The following is a 25,649-nucleotide window of genomic DNA, read 5'->3' on the forward strand; positions in this document are numbered from 1 at the left end:
TTCCTGTGCTTCCTGATATCCCACTCACTAACAGGTGCCATGATGAAGAGATGATCAGTGTTGTCAGTGGCCATAATGTTATTCCTGATCTGTTTATACTGCTCTTTAATGTATAATTTTATTTTATTTTTTTTAATTCTGCATCGAGAATTAGAAAAAGAACTTTAAAGTAATGCATCTCTCAAATCAACTTTCTTGTGCCATTAGCATTTTTAGCATGCTGAAGAACTGAACTAGTCTGAAATGATCCTTTTAATTTCACAGTAAATTCAAACAGGGCAGTTCAAGCCATTCAGCCACGGAGTGATGCACCTTGTAGGCTGAGATCAAGGCTAAAGCCAGGAGCAGAGGGTGACGACCTGAGCTCAAAAATAAAGCCAGTGTATATTTACAGTCTGGCCTCTATGGATAGATCTCCCCCTCCTAAAGACTCATAGTGGGATGTGGGGGGGTTTTCCACCAGGAAAAACCCTAACCCTTACTGACAGGGGTGTGGTCCTACTGACTGACAGTTTGTCCCAAATAATGCCTGCTAGACCTGGTCTGCTATGAATCACTAGACTGGACCTCTTATATGTGTGCATCCATGCTGTTGGAGTGTATTAGTAGTACAGATCATTTCAGAAGTGCTCTGGTTCATTGCTTAACACCAATTGGTTCTTAGTTTATAAATACCAGTCTTCTAACCAAGCTAAGTAGGTTAGCTGAGAATGTAGCAAACCATCCTACCATCCGTGTAAGTCAACTGCTAGCATCAAAAACAAGCGCCAGCACTGAAGCTTCAAAATGCAGGGGCCCAGACCACTGAGTGAGATCACCATGATTTAAACAAGGTATGAACAGGAACTGGCACGAGGTAATCACCAACCCATTTCCTTTATTGTGAGCACAAACACACGCCTTTAAGTTTCCGGCTGTTCTGTGTTTAACAGGCTTAACAAGCTTAACGGAGTGTGTTGAACAAACAGTTTCAGCGAGTGAGAAGTGCTGCAGTGGCTGCACCTGTAAAAGCAGGTGCACGTGGACCGTCTCAGCTGTTTCCAGCGTGAGGCAGCGATGCTCACGTAGCGTGAAGCCCGAGTCACAGTCGCGTGGATGAAGTTAAGATCCTCGGTGAAGCAGGCATTTTCACATCCCGTCACACAGCATTTAGGGCTCGGCACAGGCGCGCAGCTGTTCCCATTAGTCACACTGAGCTCTGAGGGAGGCGACGCCAGGACACGACAGCCACAAACACTCAAAACACAGGCGTATCAGTGACGACACGGGACAGTTTATACTTTAAAAAAAATTTATTACAGAATTTGACTAGTTTATTATTTTACACCTACAAACAATCCAGGAAATGTGTTCATACTGACAGTTTTAGTCTACAAGATCTCAAAGCACACCGGTTAGTGAGAAGAGAGCGATCCACTTCACCGCCGTGTCTGTGGCAGATCACTCCCTCACTGGATTTACGCGGATGCAAACCATCTGTCCGCCAAAATCTCTCCGTGACCGACATTTCATCCTTCAGGAGCTACTCTGAACCGAGAGACAAGTGCGTGCAGAAATGCTGCACATGAGACTGATTCGTCGCAGCAGCAGAGTGGAGGGTTAAAGGAGACCTGTGGTTTTTTGTTTTAACTGTGACAGAGGTATTGTGAGTGTGAATAATGGAGTTTGGAGTCAGTCTGGAAGCACAGAGTGGCCAGATTTTAATTAATAAAAACAACTTGTGCTCACGTTGTCAACTTGACGCAACCTTTCCTGTACAGCGATGCTCTTTCACCCCTCCCTGAAAAGCCCAGACTAAAGCAAAGAGCCTCTGATCAAAGAGTAATCTGGCTCGAGGAGTGGTAGCTTTTGGTGCCAATTCAGGGAACCGACACATGTTTGATGACTCAGCAGCAACTGTATAAGTCGGCGCTTGTAACAAGCCTCCTCAGAGGAGTTTAAGCCATTAATGAGAAAGCTGTTAATGTGCCCTGACATGAGCTGAACTTGTCAAAGTTAGGAGGGTTTAATCTGCGGAGATGGCGAGAATACGAGAGCAGAAATTCAAGAGAAAAGCTCCCCACTCTCTTGTTGCTACAGTAAGGCGTTTCTTTCCTAAACGTGACCAAAATGCCACAGAGCTGTGGACGTAGAGGGAAGAACAACCTGTGAGATCAACAGCACTCACCTGCCACCGCTGCTGTCTCCATGTTTGTGATATGGAGACACAGACAGGGATATCTCACCTGATCTGCCTGATGTTCGAAGGTTATTCCCTTCAGGTCTCTGTGGCGTTGCAATCAACCCCCTAGCCTGTGTCTAATGTTCAAACTGCCTTTTTTCCTTCCTCATTCATTAGTTTTCATCTTAATTACAATTGAAGATCAATAGAAATCCCCAGCAAAGATATTTTTGTGGTAAATAATCAGATACATTTTGAAAATCAACATTTTTTAGAATTACTGATGATTATTCTGTTGTAACTGAGTAGCCCTACTTTCTTCAAGAATCCTTCAGACAGTACTTGATAGAAAAAAAGTCTAATTTCTCATCTAGAAATTGTTTAAATACACAAACAGTAAAGAAACTAAAGGCAGGACTCAGTCTAACAGAAATACAGGATTTCGCCAGGTTTAACCATCACTGCACCTCCAACAAGCCTGATGCCGACCAAAACTGAAAGGAGAGATTATTCACTGACAGCAGCAAGAGAATATGGATCTGCCGATGAAGACGAATCCAGATCAGCTTCTAGTGGAATAAAACACTCGTTTGTTCTCTCTGCGTAAATCACACTCGCTGCACTGCAGACTGTATATTTCCCCGATGGTCATCCACACCCCACTGCGGTGGTTTCATGCCCCCCGAAACTTTGAGAAATGCTGACATGTAGGCAAGAATTGCTGAGTAAAAAGAGCCGCTGTACATGATAGAAGTTTTAGCAGGAAGACATCCAGCAAACACGCGGCTGCCACATCGGTCTCAGACTGACCCAAACTCTTTGTCGAACAGATGATTTAAATCCTGCGGGAGGCCAAAACTCGCTCACACTGAGTAGCTTTCCCTCCAGCTCTTACACGTGCTAGCCCTCTTCTACCTTATAGTGTAACTGTGGCTTTGATGCGTTTACTGGCTGCTCCCCTCCGCCTGCTCTTCCTCCTCCACCAGCTCAACCAGAGGAGCGTGGCGGTTGGCCTGAGAGCCCTCGCTGAAGAGAACCTTCTTGATCACACCTGACTTTGGCGCCCGGATCGTATGCTGCAGAGGCAAATACAAGAGGTGACATCATTAGAAACTCAGCAGTGTGTGTCTGTGTGTGTACACCGGCTAAAAGGGAAGAATCATCAGTGCCTCACCTCCATCTTCATGGCTATCATGACCATCAGTGGGTCTCCCACAGTCACCTTATCTCCGGCCTTCACCAGCACCTGGACACAGGAAAAGCGGCTCGTTCACGAGGGACGTTCATCTCAAACCAATACAATAAAACCAAACCAATAATGTCACTCAGAAATAAAAAAGAAGTAACACAGTATTATGACTTCTTCCTTCATGCCTCCTCCACAGTCTCATTGCTCCAGCTGCTAGTGGATTTGAGGGAAGCAGTAATACACCCAGACATGTCCCTATAACTGTAATAAACAAGGCAGAGGGATTTACTATCACTCTCCAGTCATCACCAGTTGCTTAACTTGTTGTTAAGCAGCATTTGCATCTGTCTGAGCAGTGAGTTAACTGGAGGCATGAAGCAGAGACATTTTATTGTCTGCTGATTTACAGCAGGTGTTAAAAGAAGCTGACAACATTAAGCAAAGTTTATTTGTTACCTTGTTGTGAGTTGAAGAAAAACTGGGGCACCAACTATGATTGTCCTTATTTTCTGCTGTACATGATTACATGCTGATGCTGTTCATGCTGTTCAAGCAGCAGCCAATCAAAAGAAGCTAAAGCTACTTTTTCAAACAGTGGATGAACTAAAGAGCTATACCAAGGCCCAGAAAGATATATAAGAGCTCCAAACTATGGATCATGCAAAGATATTCTAGATAAAAACATACCAAAATATAAATGTGATTATTTTCCTATCAAAATTAAGCTAAACAGACTGATACTATTCTAACCTTTGTATAACAAAGGTTAGAGGTGGGATAACTTACCATCAAGACTAGGAAATATTCACCCTCTGAAGCATGTAAAGCTAATAATAAACAGACTGGACCTTTATGTCTTACAGCTGTCTAATTATAGTAATAAGCCTAGAAGGCACCCGTACAGTAGATGTGGGTCTGTTTTTTAAATACCAGAAAGTACTAAGGTCTAAACTACTTACTGGCTCAACATTTATCCTCACAGCCATGACAGTGGCATCGATCTTTTAGCTAATTATCAGCAAAAAAAAACAGAAAAAGGTCAGCATATTTCCTAAAATGCCAAACTTTTGTACCCTGACTGGATGGAGTTCGTGGCCTTAGGCTCCATTAATCAATCAAAATCCTTTATTTATCCCTAAGGAAATTATGTCATGGACTTTGGGTTCCTGATGTCAGAATAGTGGCTGTGATTGATGTATTTTTATGTGTCCAGATACAAAATAAAGCTGAAGAACAAAATAAGAGTATGGAATTTTTCATCTGCACTGTGTGTGTCATTTCCACATATTAGGACATCTCGTGTCATACTGGTTCAGCACTGAGACATTCAGAGTGGATTGTCTGACTGTAACGTCTAAAATTATATACATAAGCTCTTCAGCTTGAGATTGACTAAGACTGCATTTTAACTGGTAAAGAAACTTTACTGGACAGCTTTTTACCCCCACAAAAAACTATTAAAACACGAATATCCTTTACGCAAAAGAAAAAGTCACCTTCTCTATAGTTCCAGTCATGGGGGCCACGGCTCCACCCTGAGCTCCTGAACCGCCAACACCAGCCCGATACTTTGGCACGGGAACAGACACCTGAGAGCTTCCCTCCTGCAGCGCAGAGGTAAAGACGTCAGAAAGTGCAGTGACAGTTCGCTGACAGCTGAGGTGAGAGGACTGAAACAGGTTTTTAATTCCCCCTGATGTCAGACTGTCAGAGTGATGTCAGAGTGGAAACAGAGACAGTTTGTGCGGCGACAGGTGAGACGAAAACATCTTTAAACCTCCAGAAGGAGCTTTTGCATAGGCAAAAAAAAAATCAGCTGTAAAAAAAAAACTGCTGAGGTTAAAAAGGCCACTTTTTCCTCCACTTCTGCTTAAGTCACTTTTCTATGTTTGGGAAACATTTAAGCCTTGTTTGGGCCATCAGTCACCAAACATCAAAGAGTTTTGCATAGAAGACACTGCAAGCAACATGATAGATGATAACTTGGATTTCAGTGGTTTTGAGGAATATGTAAAATAGAAATCTGTATACTGTGCATGTCAGATACATACAGTGGAGAACAGGTGCACCGTGTTGTCCAGGATCACAAGTTTAGGGCGGGACTCGACGCCATTGACGGTACAGTGCAGGAACGATGCCCCGCCTTCCATCTCCACCTCCCCTGTGACGTGATTCACCTCGTCACCAATCTAAAAAGAAAGCAGAAGTGATGCATTTGTGGGAAGTAACCTGGGTTTGTTTAAGCACCGACATCCCACATTGTACTACTGTTATTTACAAATTTGGAGAACTTTACTTTTATTGTAAAAAGAAAACTTTTAATAAATACCCAAAATATACAGATTATAAAACAGAATTGGGTATTTGTAGCAAAAAAGAGTTAACTTTCTCAGCTCACCTGCATACTGTAGCTCCCATCCTGGTTGTACATGATGACCACATCAACTTCTAGTTGGTAAAAACAAACAAACAAAAAAAAAAAGTGTTAAAAACAGTATTGAGATAGAGACGGGAGAGACTGACACAGTCTTTATTAAAATACGTCCCTCAGCTGCTGCTGTCTGCTTTATTTTTAGCTTTTCGGTGACATTTTTTAATAGGAACACTGAATAATGAATACAAGTTCCTTAATAATGTGTCACAGACCAGACAGGCTTTTATTTAATTTTTTACACAATCATTAAATCGGATTATGAGTCAGTCCCAACTGTACTCGACTACAAATTAACACATTTCTACAATTTCATTCATTCCTGTTGTTCTTTAGATTTAAAACCTCCAAAAACAGTCCAGTGACTAAAATCCATAGCCTGAAGTCACCACACGCACATGCTTATACACGTGTATCTGTATCAACTGCATAAAGACGAATCAGAAGCAAAAAGCAAAAAGAAAGCCACTAGCGTCACTAATAAAAATCACTCTTTTTATATCAGTTTTGTTGATTAGATTTCCATTTACTTGCACACACATTTAAACACAGATCTTTGTTTAATCTAATGATCATAAATAATTGAAAAGCTTAAAATTTCTGTTAAATAAGGGAAACTGGACAAAGATGTTCATGCTTACATGCCCCCAGTCTGAACCAGTGTGTATCCATGCCCACATGTGGAGCACATATATGCATTTCTGCAAATATAAAATCCAGATCTCTGTTGAGCCAAGAACTAATTAATAACTGTTGTCGATCTTTCCGAGTTGACTTTTAATAACTACTTCTTGACTTTCAGGCCCCATTCCTACAAGACTCAAAGAAATTTCACTATTAATTAAATGTGACTAATTTACATTCACCTTTTATGTACCACAGGCCTTTAGGCTGGTAGTAGTTAAACCATTACTTAAAAAGTCATTACGTGATCCAGCTGTGTTAGCTAATTATAGGCCAATGTCCAACCTTCCCTTTATCTCAAAAATCCTTGAAAGAGTAGTTGTCAAGCAGCTAACAGACCATCTGCAGAGGAACGGCTTATTTGAAGAGTTTCAGTCAGGTTTCAGAGCTCATCACAGCACAGAAGCAGCTTCTTCCTGTGGCCTCTGACAGCAGAAACACCTCAGTGCAGCACTTGACACCTCTGATGACAACATTTTACTACACTAGTCTAGACTATGCTGTTAGTGTTAAAGGAAACATGCTGCACTGCTTTGAATTGCATCTACAGTAACTACAGTTAGGTTCATAAATATTTGGACAGAGATAACGTTTACTAATTTTGGTTCTGTACATTGCAACTAATTGCCAATAATTCAATGGGTTAAACAAAAAGATTGCATAAAAAAATCGGAGGAACTAAAGCAATTTTTTAACATAATTTCTTTCTTTTAAGGGGCTCAAAAGTAACTGAACAAATTAAATAACTGAAAATAAGTCCTGAACTCATGGACTTCACCAGATGCTTAGTTTCCTCCTTTTTAATACTCTGTCAAGTCTTTACTGCAGCGGCTTTCATTGCAGCTTAATTGATGATGACATAAGGAAGGAATTGCCCACACCTGCCCATGAAATAGCCTTGTGACCCCATTGTTCAATTACTTTAAAAAGAGGCTTGCACATATTAAGGAGCTGAAACTCCTAAACACTTCATCCAGTTTGAATGTGGATACCCCCAAATGAAAACGGAGAGTCTACATATTATGTCCATGTCTACTGTATAACTATAATTAGAATATGTTTCAGTAAAAGGGGGAAAAAAAAACCTAAACTTGTCAGTGAGTATATGGACCTAAGTGTGCATCATGTCATGTACACAAGGAGTCCTCCTGACACACAGAAGTCAGTGAGAAAACACTGCACACATTTGCATTGCTACACAGATGATACCCAGCTTTATCTGTGAAACCTTATTAAAAGAATAATTAAATTACAAGCGTATGTTAAAGACATAAAACCCTGGCTCACCTGTATTTTCTTCTCCTAAATTCAGATAAAATTGAGGATACTGTATTTGGCCCCAAATATTTTAGAAACATGATATCCAACCAGAATTTTACTCTGGATGGCTTCTTCTAAAAGAACATAACAGGTAAGAGTACAAACGGGGATTAGAAAGAGATCAGGTTTCCCCCATATTACCTTTTCTTCATTGGCTCCAAGAAAAATCCACAATTACATTTAAAATCATGTCAATAATCAGGCCCCACCATATCTTAACAACCTAAGTCCAAGTACCATAGTGTCCAAACAGAGCACTTTGCTCTCAGACTGCAAGCTCACTTGCGGTTCCTAGAGTTTCTAAAAGTACAAAGGGAAGCAGGCACCTGTCCTGTGGACCCAGTCTCTGGAAGACACCCTTTATTTTTAAAATTAGACTCAATCCATTCATTTTCTAATAAAGCGTACAGTTAGGGCTAGATCAGGTGACCCTGAAGGCTTGCCTTAGTTATGCTGCTACAGGCTCAGACTGCTGGGGGCTAGCTATCAGTCTAGACTCATAATAAATGTAGTGAGACCTTTGAAGGAATCCATTAGGTGGGCTATCACAGATTACTGTCACCAGTTTCACACCGAATAAAAAGTAAAATCACAACCTTCTCCTGACTTACGATGTTAAATAATGTTTAGAAAAGAATTTCTGCAGAACCGACACACACGGTAAGGTTGACCTTTTCCATATAAAATCTCAGAAATTCATAATCTGACCCTATCAGTCATTTGTATTAACCTGCCAGTCATTGCAATTTAATATCTGGCAACAGAGTCACAGTATGGCTGTCACTTACTTTTATCTCCCACCTGTAGTGTCACATTTCTATTAAACAGGATGTTGTTTCTCCAACCACAGCTAGAGCCAAATGGGGAGAAAGGATCTGGAAAACACAGATGCACAGACTTAGTTTTTCAGCTGTAATTTGTCCTGATCCAAACAATATCATCTCTGTCTCCTCACCAGTGGAGCTCTGGGTGAATCCCAGTGTGTGGTTCCTCTCCTGTAGTATCAGGCCGAGGGCTGCCTGACAGATTGTTTCCCCAGAAGGTGCTTTCGGAGTGGGGAAGAGCTCAGCGTAGTGCTGGGGGATGAAGCTGGTGCTCACATTTCCAGCCTCGAACTCTGGGTGGCCCGAAAGATTCAGCAGGAAATCTATGTTGGTGTTTAGTCCAACTATCTGAGGGCACAGACGAACAGACAGGACGCAAAAACATCATTTTCAAGTGTTCGGCACTGATTGTTGAAGCTCGCACATACAGTGGCTATAGTAAAAAAAAAAAAAATTAAAATCCTGTGCTCATTGAAAAAAAATAATTAAAAAAATTCAGCAGCACGACATGCAAAGCATCATTTAAGAGTGTGCATTTGTATCTTACATTGTACTGTCGTAAACAATACCGCAGCTTTTTTAAGGCAGCAGATCGGTCCTCTCCCCACACCACCAACTTGGCAATCATTGGGTCATAATGTGCCGAGACCTCGTCCCCTGAAACCAAACACAGATAAAAAGCTCCCACCATTTAACTTTATTAGTGCCTTACTGCAACAGATTCCCATTTCTGATGTTGTGGGCCAGTAATATGTGGGGCTCAGCAGTGAGGAGCTCCAGGACAGAGCAAAAGCTTTGGCACCACACTTGAGAGAACTGAGCAATCCACCATCGTTAGGACAACATCTACCCTTAGCATAGAAACGAATACCCTAAAAAAGAAAAATAAATTTATTTTTTACCCTATTTATATATATAGTTGACTCCTACCTTCTCTGACGCCAGTCTCTATACGTGTATGTTGGTCTGGTGGGGGAGTGGAGAGATGCAGCAGAGGCCCTGCCCCAGGAAGGAAGTCATTATTTGGGTCTTCAGCATAGATACGAGCCTCAAATGAGTGTCCCCTTAGCATTATGTCTTCCTGAAGGAGAGGCAAGCGCTCCCCTGCTGCCACCTGGAAAAGAATTTCACAAATCAGTTTTTTGTCACCTCAAAAACATTCTGCTCTCCCCTTCCTCCCTCCTTCCTCACCCTGAGCTGCCACTCCACCAGGTCAGTTCCAGTGATCATCTCAGAGACAGGATGCTCCACCTGCAACCTGGTGTTCATCTCCATGAAATAAAAGTTGTGCTGGGCATCCATAATGAACTCCACCGTACCTGCACAGAGAGACAAACAGAACGATGGCCCTTTTTCTCCCTGCTTGTGCAAAAGCTGTTTTACTGTGAGTCTGGATCACTCTGGTGCGATGAATGCAGGAGAGTGAGTGTTTTACCTGCTCCAACATAGTTGACAGCCTTGGCTGCTCTAACCGCTGCTTCTCCGAGTTTTCTCCTCACTTCAGGGCTTATACCAGGCTGAAAAAAAATGCCACAAAACACAGAAACATGTTCATTTAAGTGGGAAACAAGCTATTATTTACTTCACTAAATGGAAAAACAAGAATTATTTTTCCAGAAATAGCCGATCGACCTATCACGAGGTTAACCTCTGGCCAAGATCATTTCAGTTAGATGTGTTGATCCAAATGTATTCTTTCTCCTTAACTTTGTTCAAACTTTATCACTCACTCACCCCTGGTGCTTCCTCTATGATCTTCTGATGTCTCCTTTGAACGCTGCAGTCCCTCTCAAACAGATAGACGGCATTGCCATGCATGTCCCCAAACACCTGGACCTCCACATGTCTTCAGGACACAGGAATATGATAACTATAAAAACTTGTCAACATGGAATTTTACTGTTGACACATCATATTCTATAACCACGTAATTTGTTTTTAAAACTGCAATACTAGGGATGGGTATCGAAATCGGTTCTTGTTGAGAACCGGTTCCCACTGTTTCAATTCCTTGGAATTGTTTGCCATTTTTGCAAACGATTCCCTTATCGATTCCAGTCGCCCCGAATGACGTCACCACGTTGCGGAGCGTCATTTACCTGGCAGGAAACATGGCGGCTCAAACGCTCAAAAGTTTGGTTACACTTTACGAGAACGGATGACAACAGGGCAACTTGCAATACTTGAAAAGTAGATATTTCATTAAGGGACTTAAACACTACGAATATGCAAAAGCATTTGCTCACAAAACACGCGATGACCTTAAATGAATGTCGTGTTTTTAATTCCGATCCGGACTCGTGAATCTCAACCCAGCAGCAGCGGTAACGTTTGCACGTCCTCTCCCGTTAATGCGGCAGGTAAATAATCAACTAACAGTGCATATTATGTTAGCGCGATCTGCCTTATTACAAAACCTGCCATTACTGTGCATTTAGGTCACCATGATGAGACAGACAGAGTCTGGCTGGCTCAGATGCTGGCAGTTCTTGCTGCAGTCTACCGGTAGCATCTCCTTTCAGGCCAGGATAGACGAATGTCACCGAGCAGTGACTAAGTTTGTGGTCAAAGGCTTGCACCCATTTGCCACAGCAGATGCCCCCGATTTTCGGTAAGTGAATGTGTTTAATTGTAGGCAGGGACATTACTGGATATTCTTGTGTAATTGCTACAGAATAATTGATGTTATACTTTGTTATTGCTACAGAAGAATATTTATTTTATTATTTTACATTTACATTTTTTTTTTATTTATGTAAATGTAAAATATTTATTTTATTATTTTACATTTACATTTTTTTTTCCTGGGGACCCTGTGACACCCCATTGAAGAGCTGTAGGCTGGATCTCTTAAAATCTCACTGTTGGTTTGTAAGGCCATGTTACTCCTAAATTTCTATCTTGTTCAAAGAGAAGATATAAAACAAAGTTCTAAGCTGATCGACCTTAGTGTTCTCCTTTTTTAAAAATAAGAATCGATAAAGAATCGAATCGTTAAACAGAATCAAAAATGGAATCGGAATCGTGAAAATCGTATCAATACCCATCCCTATGCAATACACTACAGAAATCTATGAGAACAGTATATAGCCTCTGCCGACGGCACTCAATACTAACGAAGAAGAACATAGCAGGAAGACAAAACAGGAGGACGGAAGAAAACGTTTTTTTAAAATGCTTTCACAGTTTAAAAAAATGTGAAAGCATTCCACAGAAAACAAAGTTGAATGCAGACTGCGCAGCTGAGCACGACAGCACTACTGCAGAGCATCAGCATTTACAACGATGGCACCCTGGAGCTGTGACGTCAACTCTGAATGGGTCAGTTTTGGGGAGTTACATTAGTGCATCTTGTTGACACCTTGTTTATGTTAATGATTGTCCAGTAATCTTTATGTTATCGTGAATATCCCCAATGAAGGACAACAAAAGGATATTTCTATTCTATGATATTCTATTCTATAATAGCTTATCTGTCGGAAACTCACTGTCTGCTACTTTTTTTTTCCTCTTCCGCCTAATGTTAGGTAGTTAATCTGTGGGTCAATATCAATAATTAATTATGTCTATAAACAGTTGAACAGTGCATCAACCAAGAAACTATGATATACAACCACATTTTTGATTAGTAACTGTCTTTTCTAATTCTGTTTTACTAGTATTAAGCACATGTGCATAGATGAGTTGGTCCTGTGAAGAGGCTCATGCACAGTCATGACAGTCATTTTAGCCTGGTTATCATCTGCAGCTGGGAACAACATATCAAACATGAGAGCATGTCCAATCATAAATTCATAAACTGAATCATCTCTAAACTCTGAAAACTTCTGATTTCAGACTGGGTAAAAAAATAATTTTGATTTAATTTGAAGCTTTATTCGAACTTATGGACAGAAGACATTTGTTAAATACTACTAGCAATTTAATTTGCATTCCCAAATATTTTTACTTATTTCATTTTTATTCTGACGGTCCTTTTGAGTAATGTTAAAAACACATTTGATTATTTTCAAATTCATGTTTCCTGGGTCATTATTCTAATTTGCTGTGGTAGGACGAGACAACAGAGTGATATTTACAGGTGGGTAGACGTGAGCAGGCGGAGCCTAGAACAGGAGGTTTGCCCACAGGAAGTGGAGTTCAGAGTTATTAAAACTGTTGTTGACTAATCGAAGAAGAACTGGCAAATTAGTCGACTACCAAAATCATCTTTAGTTACAGCCCTACCTCTCTGTCACAAAAACAAGACAACATTTTGGCCACACGGTGGTGCTGAAAACTGCCTGGTTAACAGTTAAATGTGTTACCTGGGGTCCTCCACGAACTTCTCAATCAGCATGACATCATCATTGAAGGATTTTCTGGCTTCCCGCCGTGCTGACTCCAACTGCTCCAAGAAGTCAGAGTCTGAGCGTGCAATACGCATGCCCTGCAAAATTTTAAAGACAGATGAGTTAGGGTGGCAAGAGTTTAGAGACCACTGACTAACTCATAGCATAACTCTGTTCTGGGCCCAACTTAATGTCAATCTGTCACGGTGTTGACGTGTATCAGCTGATAAAGGCTGGCACTGAGATCAGCTGATCTGCCAGGATTGGACAAAAGCTTGACTTGATGCATCCTCTCACCTTCCCCCCTCCTCCACGAACTGCTTTGATCATCACAGGGTATCCAATCTGGACAGCCTCTGCCTGCAACTTCTCATTAGATTGGTCCTCTCCATGGTAGCCACCTATAATTGGCACGCCAGCAGCTGACATGATATGCTTCGATGTGCTGAAAAACAAAGTAAAATAAAACACACATGGTTATTATTTCTCTTTCCTATAAATTTGGGTTACAGCAAAGAGACCAAACCTTTTAATGCCCATGTCTCTGATGGCAGATGAGGGAGGCCCAATAAAGATGATTCCTTCCCGTTTACATGCTTCAGCAAACTCTGTGTTTTCTGACAAAAAACCATAGCCAGGATGGACCGCCTGCAGATACAAAATGTCAGCAGCAAATAAGTCGATTTAAAAAGAAAACACAAAAAACAGTTACAACACAGAAATCAGACATAAGTGATTAAAGAATGCTAAATCCTATAATGAAAAGAATTCCTTACGTGTGATCCAGATTTTTTGGCCACTTCCAAAACTTTGTCCATAGAGAGGTAACTCTGCTGGGAGGGTGCAGGGCCAATATTGTAGGCTTCATCTGCCTTGAATAATAACAAAGCAAATACAGGTTTAAAAAACAAAAACAATGTCATATTTTATCAATTAAGGTCAAGGTCAAATTTATTTATATAGCACATTTCAAACAGCTGATGCTGCACAAAGTGCTTAACGATATAAAAATGGCATTAAAAAGCAATAATGTAATACAATAATAACAATAAAAAACAATAATAGGACAATAAAAGAATTAAAACAATAACTAAAACTAATTCAAATAAGACCAAAATGCTTGGGTCATAGTGTGTTAAAAGCCAGGGCATAGAAATGTGTCTTTAGTAATGATTTAAATTGCTCAAGTGTTTGTGCAGATCTAATATTTAAGGGAAGACTATTCCAAAGTCTGGGACCTGCCACAGAGAAGGATCTATCACCACGGGATTTGAGATAAGTCCGTGGGATGGACAGCATTAGTTTTGAGCTAGACCTCATGGTTTTTCCTGGAGCATAGGCAGAGAGGAGCTCAGACAGGTAAGGAGGGGCTCAGGCATTAAGTGACTTAAAAACAAAAAGTAAAAGTTTAAACTGGATCCTGTAGGAGACAGGAAGCCAGTGTAAAGAAGCTAAAACTGGGGTTATATGCTCTCTCCGTTTGGTACCAGTTAGCAGGCAAGCAGCTGAATTTTGAACCATCTGAAGACGATGGATGGTGGCCTGATCTAGACCATAATACAATGAACTGCAGTAGTCTAATCTGCAAGTAAGGAAAAGGTGAATAACACGCTCAAAGACGTTAGCTGGGAGGTATGGCTTTACCTTGGCTAGCTGTCTTAACTGAAAAAAGCAGGACTGAACTACTGCACTCACCTGCTTATTCAATTTAAAAGAACCATCAATGTAGACACCGAGGTTTTTTACATGTGTTTTACAATACGAGGAAAGGGCGCCCAGAGTGCTGTCGATATGATTAAAGTTGCCAAAAATGACAACCTCAGTTTTATTTTCATTTAGCTTTAAAAAAATTTAATGACAACCACTGTTTTGACATCGTCAAGGCAGCGCAATAAGAGCTGGGGATGGTCTGACCCTGCTTTTAAAGGTAGATAAATCTGCAAATCATCAGCAAAACAGTGAAATGAAATGCTGTACCGCGAGAAGATGGAGCCCAATGGCAACAAATAGAGGCAGCTTCAGGAAATTATACACAACTACTTCTTATAAAGTAAAAGGATCCAGTGTCTCACCATAGCTACATGCATGGAGTGTGTGTCTGCATCACTGTACACCGCCACTGAGCGTACACCCATCTTCTTGGCTGAACGCATCACACGGCATGCAATCTCTCCTCGATTGGCAATCAGCACCTTTTCTATCCTTCTCACCCCTGGAAAAGACAAACATCACTGCTCCAAACAACCTCAGCAAGGTGATGGAATTGGACGTACAGTGTGTGCAAGTCAGTATTTGTAAAATTTCAAAAGCGATCAGTTCAGAGATTAATCAAACAAACATGCTGAACACTATCAGCTCCTGAAATGGCTGCATGTTGCTTTTCTGTGTAGTGGATGTGATTTTTGGACTTTTTGCATCACTCTTTGTGGTTACTCAATCTTTTGGAAGTTTTGCATGTATATTTATGCATCCTCACCTCCTGAAACAAGCCTCACGCCTCTCGTGCTCCATGACAGCTTCCTGTGGAGAGACAGAAATAACAACTTCAGCACCACTCATTACTACACAGGCTGAGCTGCTGCTAGAGCAACACAGCAGTGGCACAGACAGTTTATCACAATAAGCATTCAAGAAACACGTTGCAGTCAGAAACAAACTCCAAGCTAATTTGAGCTAGTTAGACAGCATGCGAGGTTGCGCCCACAAATATGTACATATTGTGCTAGCACCATTAGCAACGCTAGCAGTCAATTTGCTAGCCGTTTAACCTTGGTCCATTCTCATATATATCAGGACAGCGTTTCGATGTTGAATGTAAATAATATTTTCTGCAGGTCATAAGTCGTGTCCACAGGCTTAATGCTAGCGCCGTGTGCTTAGCTCGGAGAATAACATTAGATAGCCTCCCAAATTGACACCTGTAAGCTATCGTTAAAAACGAGTGCGCTAATTGTCGAACCCTCTCTTAAGACATAACAGCCCTTCAGTGCTTTTAGGTACTCACTGCGTGAATATCCGCAGGCCCTGTAGAGTTGGGAAACTTAAAATAACTGCAGCCATAGCCAGCTGCTAAGGCTAGCTGTGCTAGCTAGCTGACAGGCTGAATGAGCGCCTGAAAAAAAAGGTCTCGGTGCTGGACTGGATAAGCCAACAAGAGAAATGTGAACGACTAAACTGTATATCTCAAAACCACAGCGACTCTCCGGTAAATTTCGTTATCATTATTTTTGACCTCTCCAAGGACTCGTAGGGGCGACAGCCAATTAGAAGGGAAGGATAAGGAGGCGGTGAATAAGCTGCAGTTACCAAAAGTCGTCAGCAGATAGCAGCATTTCTCTGTCGAAAAGCTTGAGAATTAAAAGTTAACAGGGACTCAAAGTACACATTTTACTGCATTCAGAACGTTGAATGCATTTATTTTGTTATGTATCCCTTAAATTATTTCAAGTATTTTTAATTTTGTGCAGTAAAATACAATGAGTATTAGTTTGCCCCCCCTTTCTTAAGGTTACAAAGCATGACGAATAGAGACTATTTAACAACGATGTTAGTCTGCACTCTCGCACCCATTTACTTTTATTGGCATTATTTATAGCTTTCTACTGCGATTAAAAGTATTCCACTCTTAAATTTTGAACAACATTTGTTTTGAACACAAATATTGAACATGCAGTGAAGACAAATATATAGAATTTAAAATTACACAAGATATTAATAAAAGCAACAACAACAAAAAAGTTTAAAACAAAAAAAAGACAACATTTTAAAAATGTTTTATTTATTAAAATTGTAAATACCAGACAAACTGTCTTTGCTGTTAACAGAAGAATGTGAAAAGCCCAATGAAGGTTTGGGGAAAGAACAAGTGTATGAACAAGTCAATAGCACCCCCCACCACCACCCCCAGTTCAGTTTTACAGTGAACTCGTCGCCATTCAAATCCGTTCGTATCCATCTCTGCGGCGATCTCTGACGACAAGGAAGCTCATCAAAATGATAAGAATGAGACACACCACGGCTGCCCCGATGATGATGGGAATGATTCTCTTGTTATAGTCAGCCCAGCACTCCACCTCTGAACCATGGAGAGAAACAGAGCAGCATTTATGTCTGGGATTTAAGTAAAATATGAGGACCATTTTTTAAAAATTCTTCTTTCCAATAAAAAATTTCATGTCTAATATTAAACTTTTAACATCTAATGGGATGTCTTTACACACAGTCAGATCATAACAGAGCTCTCATTCTCAAACATGGGAACCTATACTGACCACAAAAAAGGCTGTAAACCTGAAGGGTTGTAAGACTTTGTCCAATTTGTTCATTTTTTCTGCCTCAACTTCCTGTCTGAGAGATTCTCAGCCAACATGGGTTAAACAGTCTTAGAATGAAGCTGCGCTGAGGAGAAGGAGCTTAACAGACAGTAAGCAGCATTTTACGTTGGACTCCTTTGACCTGAGATTGTCTGTCTTGGCTACTCTGTTGAAGAAGTGCCACTTATTTACATTTGAGGATGTAAACTCTAAAAACCTAACTTTGGGCAGGAGATGTTTGGTTTCCATTCATTTGTTGCTGTGAAAGCTAGTCACCTTTTCCATATTGTCCTTGAGACAGGTTGAAGGCCTGCATCTGCACAGGAACCAGCTTGATCTTCAGCTCAGACGACATCAAAAGCAGATTCTCAGACTTGCACGTGAAGCTTTGACCGTTAGCAGTTTTGAACAGCTTTTCATGGGCCAACACACCTTTGTAAGTCTTGTCTGTTGGGAAGAGGATGAAGCACAAGAGTAGTTAAATTTTCAGTTTATGCTGGGCATCTGAATCACACACCAGCTGTTTGCTGCGTCTTTTCCTTTGGCTCTTACTGGAACAGTCTTTGCAGACAGGCATGGGAGACAAATGAGCATTCAGCTCGATGACATAGAAAACAGTCTTCTCCTGGGGACAAAAACAAATAAATTTGAGCTGATTCATAAACAACAGAACATTACAGCCTCGATGTGAACGTGGATAAGGCAGACCTAAACTGAGTAAAACTGACTATGATGTGAAGAAAGGTATCCACAGCAGGCATGAGGATGACATGGAGAGTTCACCCAGCAGTGAATGAGTGTTGTACCTTTTTGAATTTGAACTGCAGGCTGGCACCATTGTCTGGCAGTGTGAGAGAAAGAAGAGCCTCTTCTTTGCCACAGTAACCACTGACCCTAACTCTGGATGGGTCCAGGTCAAAATACCAGGTTTTCTGATTTCAAAAGGAGAAAAGTAAAGGCTCAGGATCAGCATTACAAGTCACCATCTCCTCTCACTTTCTGTTTGATTTCTGCGTTACATTGAAAAAAAAAAAAAAAAAGACAAGCAAATCTTTCCTTCTGTGCTGGGTCACATCTGGATCAGTCAGTGAAAAATAGAAGCGCCTCACAAATGACTTAGAATCAGATGATGTCTGTTAAATATTGTAGCCCAATCAATGTCACGCCCAGTGTCTCAATTTTAATCTGTATTATTATAGCATAGAAAGAAAAAAAAAAAAAAAAAAAAAAAAAAAAAAAAAAAAAAGATTACACTGAGGTCAGGTGGAAACGACTTTCAAACTGATTGACTCCCATGTGAAACAATCCAACTGTAACTGAAAAAAAAAAAAATAAGCTGACGGCAGTTGGAAATTTTTGCGGTGAGAAACCAGCTTGTGACACCTCACAAAGACATGCTGATACAAACACACACTTTTTGCAAAAACTGCTGAAAAGCAACAAAATAAAATTCATACTAATACACAAAACAAAGCATGCCATTGACCACACACACACACAGTGCTGAGACAGTCGCTGACCTTGTTTTCAGTGACCAAGAACTCTGCTCCCATGGTAATTCTGATGCAGGGTTTTCCTCTGTCTTTGTTCACATAGTTTCCTGCACCCATATATTCAAAAAAACAACATAGTTTTGAACTCAAGCATGCAAAATTATAATGCATACCACTTTCAAATATTTCAGTTAGTCACCTTTAAAGCCATCACATCCGCATCCTTCTCTGAATAGTAGTCAACAAATGAACATGTACTGTAGGCCATCTGTTTTGCACACACACGTTTCCCAAATTCTTCACGTATGCACAGTGAACTATGAATCAATATTGCTTGCAATTCTTAGCCTTCAAAATATGAAATGAATCAGCATGACAGATGATCATTTGTGTCAGGTTTAAAGGTTATTTTATCTTCCTTACGTCCCTCTACCTCTTGTCCCATTACACCAGCATCTCTTCGTCTGCTGTAAATGAACAGGGGATTTGGACCATGCATATACATGGAATAAAACAGATGTACCTGTTTGAGGAGTGGCCTCAGATGGCTGCAGGACTGGCCGGTAGATCTGACCCTTGGAGTGAAGCTCAGACTCCAAAGCAGGCTGGATGGAGCCGCTAGTGCTCTGAAAGTGGACACCTGGTAGAAGATCACACCTGTTATTTTCATTGTCTGGTCATACCCTGTTTTTTTTTTTCTTATCCCTTGCATAAAGTTGTATATCATTTAGAAATGAATAAATAACCAGTTGAAGTCTTCGCAAAATACAACACAGAACCCTCTTTCAGTAAGTACTTACCTGAAAAAGGGGGAAAAAAAGAAAGAAACTATGGTCAAATGCATTAAGGGGGGAGTGCAGTAGGTCCACTATCTTGAATGCCCTTCACCCATTAACTCTAGTCCAACACAGCTACTTCTTTATTAACCCAGAGAACCAGAAACAATTGAGCACCCCAGTTATTTGGAACAGTCTGAACCAGTATAGGAGCACAAGTTGGATGAGTCGGAGTTGGAATACTGTTAGTCATGATAATAAGTGGAGCAGTATGGCTCATTGCAAAGTGCTTTACTGTTCGGATAAAACTTACTTTAAAGAAGTCAACATACACTATACACACAAACATGCTTTTAAACATACAGTCATCCATTCATTTGTACTGTGCACATATGCTTCTATACAAAGGTGTGAACACATAATAAGGAAAAGCTAACTTATAAAAATAAGTTTTCAGCTGCCATTTAAAACTGACTAGCCGACAATGGCTGTTCCAAAGTTTTAGTAGCTACAACTGCAAAAGCATGGCCACCCGTGTATTTAAAAGAAATGATCGGAGAGGCCGACAAGGTCTGTGGCAGATGCAGGAGTAACAGATGCAGGAGCCTGTCCATGTAGGTCTTACACGGACAAAAAAAACAAAAACGTCAGCTGATGGGTTTTTTTTTTAATGTTACAGCTCTGTTAATGTTACAGCTCTAGAATTCTTGAGTCAGCAGAGCCTTTTACACACTGCATGCCTTAGCACTCAGCAGCTCTGTGGTTTGTCACTTTACAGCCAAGTTGCTTTGGCTCCCAAACATTAATATTATTATTTAGCATTTTTGGTCTTCATTAATTTCTGAAATGTTATGCAGGTAAGTGGGGGGAAAAGGCTGTCTTAATGAGTGTGGTCAACAGTAAAAAAAAAAAAAAAAAAAAAAAAAAAAAAGTCAAGTAATTTTAAATGAGTCAACAAAAACAGCATTTCAGAAGGTGCAGATTTTAATGACACAGATAATTGTGCATGCAGCATGAGTACTTCTGCTCAGGTCATACCACTCTTTTTTGCTAAAACCACAGAGTGACAAGCGCGACTTCTTAGGGACAGCTAAAGACCACTGTGTGGGAGAGGAAACCAGCGCAGTCTCATATATGACGTTTACCACACTACACTCTTGCAACGAAATATTACCATTTAAACAGAAGTGGAAACAGCAGTATCAAAAAGAGTGAGAGTAAAACTATTGAAAATGGAAGAACTTTGGTTTTGACATGTAAATAAAAAACAATCCTGTCAAGTGAGTTTAAGGTCAGCTGTCTGTGGATGGTTGAACTCAACTTGAATGCTATTAGACTTACCTGGAACGACAGCAGCCAGGAAGAAAAGATACCATCCACCTCGGTGGCCTTTTAGCATGGCAGTTAGAAGACAAAAGAGAATAGCCATGCCACTGGATCAGAAGTGCAGCAGCTGTGCCTTGATGTCTAATTGTGAAACTGTTGAACACCTAACACCTAAATGAAGGGTGCAAAGGAAGTGAAGTGACAAAGGGGGTGGGGCAGAGACCGCTGCCTCACTCAGCATTGACACATCTGAAACTTTTGTTTTAAAAAGACAAGTTTTGAAGCCTTACAGCTGTTAAATGCAAGTACCTTTGTATTTAGTGTTCAGAGAAATCAGGTTTTAAATTCTATGAAAGTGTTCTGTTCAATGAATTTCGTATTTTGTAGGGAAAATATTACTGGTCTACTGAAAAAGAAAGAAAGATTACAATTCCCAGTCACATATTAAAGGAAAAAAAATGAACCAAGAGAGCAGAAACTCTTTTAAATGTCATAATCATTCTGTTTCCCGCTATTAATTTACATGGCACAGGCTGGCACTAAAGTGTCAGTTACAGGAAAAGGGTCAGGCAACACATGAGCATGCTCACAGGGTAGAGCTGCTCCCCTTAATCACACTTGACATGTATAACTTTTCTTTCTAACAATGACTGCTTCAACAGCGCCACCAATATTTATATCATTAGGCTCTGTACCTTATAGCTCAATTTACTTTAAGGAGATAGGATTCAGCTATAGGCGATTGGGGTTGAAAGACTATTTAAACAAGAACACAGAACGACAAAAAAAATTCATCAGACATTAGTTATGTAACCAGGTTTTTGCATATATTTTGTCTTAGAGCATTGTCCAGCATGTCTATGTACATGGCATCACAAAGATGCAATAGGATCTGGATATACTGGGTCCTAGTTCAAGCCAATTCAATAAGTCAAGACAAATTCTTAAAGATTTGAAAGTCGATCAAATAAATAAATCATCTTGATGTCTCTGGTAAAGCAGAAAAAATAAATGTCCTCTGGAATATTCAGAAGCTTAGCCTGGGAGTCAGATGATGTTTCACTTCTCATCCAGAAAGTTTCTTCAGTTCTAAAACTAAAAAGTGAAGAGCCCCAGGTATTTAATCCCTAGTGGGGATTGTCCCCTAAAAGGGCTGTTAACCCATTATTAATCGTGTGCCTCGTTACATGAGCCAAGGTGTGAAAAAAGGTCGTTACCAGTAGAGGTTTCAGGTGAAAACACTATGAGACCTTGTTGCGCCCTATCATGTGACCTACTCACTGGATAAACAATGTCACTTGGGGTTTTGGGGCCTGGCAAGGGACTGCATTGTAGATGGCTGACAGTTGGTATTGTATGCCACTGTCTCTGTTCAGTGATGGCTTCTTTTACTTCTCTATCAAACCATCTGCCTTCTTGTTCCAAAATCGGAACCGTGGCATCCTTGAAAGAGTGACCTTTATCCTTTAGATGCAGATGTAAAGCAGAGTCTTGTCCTGTCGAGGTCTTTCTCCAGTGTAGAGGTCTGAGCACGCCTCACTGTACTGCACAGTGGTTGGCTGAAATTGTTTTTAACGTGAAAACAGAACAACACTGCCCACAAGCAGTAAGACTGGTGACTGCATTAAAATACGAAATAGGCACTAGACTTTTGAAAATGTCAAAGCACACAAATCACAGCTCATCTCTGAAAGTATCCCAAACATCAACACATCTATGGCATCATGTTTCCCTTCAAACTTCAGAGCCTTAGCTCACATAATACCTCTTATCAATCATAAACTTAATGTGTTGTCATTTTGCGCCAGCTCAGGTTTCTCAAAACCTGAGATGTCCTTCTCTGAGCTTTCACCTTCCTTTTTAATCAAAATGCTCGACTGTGGGAAGTTAATTTTTAAAATGATGTTCAGAAAATAGAAATTTTACAAGAAATCCACAATAAAATAAAAAATATCATTGCATTACGTCACTTTCTGTTATTTAGCAAGATCTGATGTCCAGAAGCAACAGAGGATAAAAGGAGGAAAAATGTATGTAGCATGTTTCTTTCATCCATAGCACTTAAATAACCTAAGGTTATTATTAAAGGAACCATTTTTGAGCAATTTATTACTTAAAACATCTCTAGAGCAGCAAAGTGATTAAACTGGAGCCGGAAGCACAAACTAGGAGATAATCAGGAATTAAACAATGGTGCTTAAGCAGGCAGAGTAAACATATTGCACCACAAAGGCAAAAAAATGAAAGAGATACAGACCACTAACTACGGGAGTGGAAACAGAAGGGTAACAAGAAGCAGGTGTTGATAGTCAAGACAATGAATTAGGGGAGGGAGTGAAAATTAAACACAATGCACAAGTTACAAATAAGTATCAAAATAAAAGAGGAAATGAACAACATCATGGCTGAAACAGAAATGCAGGAACACGAAATAAAGTCAACATGGAGGAATACAGAGGATTAAAAGATGAGGATTAAAAAACAATGATATCTACAAACCAAAACACAGTAGTCAAGTAAACAACTAAAACATGAAAACAAGTAAAACTTAAATCAACATGAAAAAATAATCTGGGAAAACACAGAGAACCAAATAAGACCAGAAAAGCACTGATAATAAGGAACAATAATAAACACCTTTCTTTTGTTTTCTGTATACTCCTGTTTGTCTATAATCCCCCTTGAATGAATACTGTTTTTATTTATTCCTGCTGTCTTACTCTTTATATATTGTAAAGGAGTAAAATACTCCTGCACCACACAAAGGAAAGCAAATCACAGTGCGCAGTAGCGGTTTAAGATACGGGCGACACGGGCGGTTGCCCGGGGCGGCATCACGGGCATCAGCAAAAAAAAAAAAAAAAAAAAAAAAAATGCTCGTACTCATGCTGACCCGACGTCATGCCAGCGCATATTGGGAATGGCATAGGCACCGATCGGTTTTCTATCGCCCATTTGCTGGGAGTAATGGCGGCCTCCGTTAGCGACGTGCGCCTGCTGCTTGCGGCACAGGGAGGAGAGGCTAGGACGGCGGGGGATTCACTGGCTGGCTGGAGCAGCATCTAATAACCAACAATAATATGATACAGACTTATAATTTGCACCGATGTTTTTTCGAAATTCTATACGCGAAAAGTGAGCGCGAGAGCCCTCGGTGCGCCTGCTCGCTGCTGAAGTCAAAGTAAAACTTTATTGTCATCTCTGTTACATACAGTCCAGTATATAGAGAGACGAGATGACGAGGCTCCAGTTACAGCAGTGCAAGTAAACAAACAATAAATATAAGAAGAGTAAGAAAATAAATATACACTTTAGGACTCGGGGTAAAGGGATCAATAACAATTTAAAATTTATAATTTACAGTTTGATGATTTAAAGTCTCACACACAACCCGTCGAAAGGGGAGGGGGCCGGCTGCTTCCAAATAGAGCACATTTCATTCATAATGATGTAAATCCAAGCCCATCATGTATTCATGATTTGAATCCTGGGTTGTGCGAAATCCTAGAAATACACCTTAGACAAAGTGAATCTGTGAACTAAGGTGTAGGTCTATTAGATTATGTTGTGGTGATCCTCAATATGGGGGATTTGTGTTCATACTGCAGTGCAAAATTAAAAGCAATGGAAGATGGACAAGAAAAGTTCAAAGCCATCAGGTGCTCAGTTTAGAAAAAAGAGAAAAGAAGAGGAGGAGAAACGAGCAAAAGATGCAGGTAAGCAGAGGTGTCATTGGATAATGGCAGGTCATCCTGAAACAATCAGAATCAGAATACTTTATTAATTCCTAAGGAAATAATGTGGGTTACAGTTGCTCCAAAAAAGAAATTGTAAAAATAGTAACAGTAACAGACTAAACTCCAAACAATACATTATGTTACAGATTTTAGTCATTGTCAATTGTTGATTTGTCCTGTTCTCATTGTATGACGAATTATGATGGCTGTTTGGTAGCCGTTTGCATACAATGCATACTCTCTCTCTCTTCATGTGTGTGTGTGTGTGTGTGTGTTCCTCTGGTGAAATTCAGTATGGTTTCAACAACAGTTTTATGTTAATGTACAATCCTTAATATGTTTGTGTGTGTGTGTGTGTGTGTGTGTGTGTGTGTGTGTGTGTGTGTGTGTGTGTGTGTGTGTGTGTGTGTGCGGGGGGGGGGGTATTTTCAACTTTTTGCCTCGGAGAGCCTCGGCCGCGGGCTTGGACCTCAGAGGGTTAACCCAACAAATCATTAAAAATTAAGTTATACATTTTCCTTCATGACAGTGGAGATTTCTAACATTTTGTGTAAATTCAAGCATGTAACAATTTGATCTTTTTTTCTACCAAAAAAGTGTGAAACACAAGTTAGACTTGAGTTTGTAAATGAACCGTTCCATGTTGTTTACCTTTCTGGATTTTTTGGTCTACATATTTATTTATTATACAAGCTGTACAGTACATAAAATCAAAATTCACATGTTTTCTGTAACCAAAATGTTAATTAGATGGGCTACGGAAAATAATTAAGTTTTAGACTATACTTATATGAAACATGTATACTTACTGCACTTGAATCCTTTTAACCATATGTAACACCTGCATATGTGGGTTTACCGCCCCTGGTAAACAAAGATAATAATATTGTCCACATTGTAACCAAAAATTAAAAGTGTATTGATTCATAAGAATAAATTTATTTATTTACGTATTTATTTGCTTTATTTTTACATAAGTACAACCAAGCAGAGCAAATGTTTTTGTTTTCCTTCTTTCTTGCGCATGCGTGAGATTGAGAAACCCACTTCTCCACCTGCGCGAG

General features: G+C 40.2%; 2 protein-coding genes across 2 annotated transcripts; both read right to left on the bottom strand.

The window, feature by feature from the left end:
• Positions 1-1,273: 1,273 nt before the first annotated feature.
• Positions 1,274-16,213, bottom strand: mccc1 (methylcrotonyl-CoA carboxylase subunit). Its single transcript, XM_084911056.1, has 19 exons — positions 15,945-16,213; positions 15,417-15,460; positions 15,013-15,152; positions 13,717-13,812; positions 13,467-13,588; positions 13,238-13,385; positions 12,917-13,038; positions 10,344-10,455; positions 10,045-10,126; positions 9,801-9,928; positions 9,540-9,723; positions 9,157-9,266; positions 8,741-8,957; positions 8,574-8,660; positions 5,749-5,798; positions 5,402-5,539; positions 4,847-4,954; positions 3,336-3,407; positions 1,274-3,237 (listed from the first exon to the last, which is right to left on the bottom strand). Exons 1-19 carry the CDS (start codon positions 15,998-16,000, stop codon positions 3,106-3,108), a joined length of 2,148 nt encoding a protein of 715 aa, XP_084767182.1. The 5' UTR covers positions 16,001-16,213; the 3' UTR covers positions 1,274-3,105.
• A 483-nt stretch (positions 16,214-16,696) lies between these two features.
• lamp3 (lysosome associated membrane protein 3) lies at positions 16,697-21,001 on the bottom strand. The gene is made up of 7 exons (XM_084911057.1): positions 20,864-21,001; positions 19,270-19,386; positions 18,774-18,853; positions 18,060-18,185; positions 17,806-17,878; positions 17,530-17,700; positions 16,697-17,015 (listed from the first exon to the last, which is right to left on the bottom strand). The coding sequence occupies exons 1-7, from the start codon at positions 20,949-20,951 to the stop codon at positions 16,876-16,878; spliced, it is 795 nt and encodes a 264-aa protein (XP_084767183.1). The 5' UTR covers positions 20,952-21,001; the 3' UTR covers positions 16,697-16,875.
• Positions 21,002-25,649: the final 4,648 nt, after the last annotated feature.

The sequence above is a fragment of the Perissodus microlepis genome, chromosome 17 (assembly GCF_051167445.1).
Source record: "Perissodus microlepis isolate ML-2025 ecotype Zambia chromosome 17, ASM5116744v1, whole genome shotgun sequence".
NCBI lineage: Eukaryota > Metazoa > Chordata > Actinopteri > Cichliformes > Cichlidae > Perissodus > Perissodus microlepis.